The sequence below is a fragment of the Lytechinus variegatus genome, chromosome 14 (assembly GCF_018143015.1).
Source record: "Lytechinus variegatus isolate NC3 chromosome 14, Lvar_3.0, whole genome shotgun sequence".
NCBI lineage: Eukaryota > Metazoa > Echinodermata > Echinoidea > Temnopleuroida > Toxopneustidae > Lytechinus > Lytechinus variegatus.
The window spans coordinates 9138337-9141438 of record NC_054753.1 but is presented as its reverse complement, the minus strand read 5'-3'; the positions used below and the strand labels follow the sequence as shown (position 1 = coordinate 9141438).

Genomic DNA, 3102 nt, shown 5'->3' with positions numbered 1-3102 from the left:
TCAACATGCATTTAAGGCACATATTGTGTTTGCCTGGCGGGGAACGCCATTTTCCGAAAAGCCTTTTGCAGGGTGCCAAAATTAGTTCGCCCCTCACCGGAAGCGCCTGTATAGACCCCCAACTATAAGTTTCTCACTTCTATTATGGGATAACTCTAACTGAACTGATTCTAAAGTATTACTAGTTAGATCATTTCTACAACTATGATGAATATCTCTTTTTTAATGTAGATGACTTCTCCACCTCCTCTCTTACCATCCATTCTATCACTTCCTATCAAGTCATATTTATCAACAAAGTTGCATATATTGATGCACCCTACGCCGTGTGACAAATGGCTGGATATATCATAATCATTCAATACCAAAAGATTCAATATTAGATAATTTTGATCAAACGCATGAGAATACAAGTGGTAGTTTAATACATTATTCATTTATATTTAATAAGAGTGAAATTAACTTCACAACACAGAACAGAAATCGTCAAATATATGGCCCTACTCCACTCTACAGACATTGATAGCAGATCTGGCGAATAAATTGCGCTTGATGCTTATTCTATGATATTTTTAAAGGCAAGTCTGAACTGCTCTTTGGTGTCAATAAACGTGACCTCATGCTCGTCAAGCATCAATGCATGTTCAAAGAGTAATTGTTCACAGCAATATGATTGTTATATTTCAACGCTGCCACTGTGCACAGATGTTGGTGCATTCATCAAAACAGGTATTTATCTTGCACACTACGATGGAGCACTGGTGTACATTTTATTCGAAGCATTGCTTACATTTTGATCACGTGATTAGTCTGAGTTTAACTACTGCCACCTCATGTACCCGGTAGACTGAAGGGACATTACCTATCATGTTTGTGTTGACATCATCAGCTCATTTCAGACAAGAGGAGAAACGTTTATAATATTGATAATTAATATTCAAGAGACAAGCTGGATACCATCATGTAAAAGCCAAGGTAGGCCTTCATGACTGTTAAATGCTGGACTGAAGCCACTGTGACGTGTGTAAATCTACTTATCTTGTTAAGGGAATATCTTGATTTTGTGAGCATGTGATCAATGGCAAACTGATAATATTAACAACGATCCCGAAACTTGTATATTTTGCATGTTTTCATTGCAGGAAATTGACTTTGCAATGCTGAATATCACGTATTACCGGCGGCGCCTTCGCCTTTGGCCGGTTCTTACGTGCATGTTCTTGGTAGGTTTCGCCATCGCATTCGTCACGAGATCCAGGGTTGAACCCGACACCGTGAAGGAGCTGAAAATCAGTTTGGACATTCGTGCAAAATCACAAGCCAGTCATCCAGACGTCCACCATTTCCATGGGTCGATTGAGGAGAAGTTGAAATACCTTCGACTAAAATCCATATTCCTCGCTGGGAAATGGAAATCGGACCTTGTGTCATCATATCACAAACCCTACCCTGCGAATTGTTCCGCCATTTTGTCTGGTGATAAATTTGCCATCGCAGAAGGAACTTTGGTGGTCAAAGATCGCAGATCGATACAAATGCCTGGTAACGAAGAGGTCAACGGTTGGACATCAGATTGTAAGGGATATAAGAATAGACGAAAGTATCCCACCAAGTCATATTCCGATGAGGAACAGAATTTTCCAATTGCTTACATAATTTCAGTGATAAAACATGGAGCTCAAATCGAACGCCTTTTTCGCGCCATATATGCGCCGCAGAATGTTTACTGTTTTCATGTTGACAAAAAGGCGCCACGGCACCTGGACGTGACTATAAAAAACCTGACGAATTGTTTCAACAATGCCTTTATCGCATCGAAGTCTGAATACATAAAATATTCCAGACTGAAGGCAGATATGAGCTGTATGTCCGATCTCATGTCTCATGAATGGAAATATGTCATCAATCTCGAAACCTATGATTTCCCGCTGAAAACCAATCTGGAAATCGTCAGGCAGCTGAAAGCTCTTGACGGAAGAAATGACATTCCTGGTGTACATCCCGAACAAAGTGATTCTTTCGTAGAGAGGACGCTATATCACCATGAAGCCATCGCTGGAAGATTGAGAAAGACACCGAAGAAGAAAGATCCCCCACCCCACTCTGCTTTGATCTACCTGGGAACCCCTTATTTTGCTGCCTCGAGGAAGTTCGTCGTATACGTCCGCACCAACCAAACCGCAATGGATCTTCTGGACTATCTTTCGGATTCATCGGGTCCTAGCCATTACTATTGGGTAACCGTCAACCGATACCCGGGTGTACCTGGAGGGTTTCCCAATTCGACATGGGCAACGAGTCTCCGGCTTATCAATTTCACGAATACTGCTCATCCTACGCCTTGCATTGGCCAATGGGTGTATAATACTTGTATCATTGGCCCAGGGTATGTTCCATATCTTTCAACCATGCCCTACCTTTTTGTGAATGGCGTCTACTATGATACCAACCCAGTGCCTTTACAGTGCCTGGAAGAACTACTCGACTACAGAACAAAAAACCCGGAAAGCATTTACGATTTCGTGTCGGAGTTCCCAGTGACTAAATTATTTGATGTTTCTTCCAATCGAAAGCCACCAGATCACCCTAAACCACTCAAATGAACATGACTTTGTTATATTATTTGATTTTAATTCGATTATCGACTATCAATATAGGTCCTGTAGCAATTAAGGGCCAAGAAAAATGCCCCTTTTGGGAAAATATGGCTCTCGCCGGCAAGGCCATGATGTCAGTCTTGTCGAAAATAAGAATTTATGCAAAATGGGGGCTGCCACGGATCTCACGGCTACATGGGGCGGGAAGGAACCCAGGGTCATTTCTTCTGTGAAAATTGGCGAATCACCCAGGGGAGGGCCGTGCATGGTTCTACCATTGATCTGTATCAATGTTTCGTTGTACACTGTAAAAACTGTGGTGTTAAAACTGACACCAATTGGTGTTAATAGAGGACCACACCCTGAGGTGTTAAAACAACACCCTAGAGATTGAACATAACACCAAAGAGTGTAGATGTAACAACGATAGGTGTTGTAATAACACCTATAGGTGTAATACTAACACCACCAATTTAACACCGGCGTAAAATAACTGGTGTGGTCC

General features: G+C 41.7%; 1 protein-coding gene across 1 annotated transcript; it reads left to right on the top strand.

Annotated features, from left to right (window-relative positions):
* Positions 1–706: 706 nt before the first annotated feature.
* Positions 707–2897, top strand: LOC121427688 (N-acetyllactosaminide beta-1,6-N-acetylglucosaminyl-transferase-like). The gene has a single exon (XM_041624209.1). It carries the CDS (start codon positions 1128–1130, stop codon positions 2601–2603), a length of 1476 nt encoding a protein of 491 aa, XP_041480143.1. The 5' UTR covers positions 707–1127; the 3' UTR covers positions 2604–2897.
* The last annotated feature ends 205 nt before the right edge of the window (positions 2898–3102 follow it).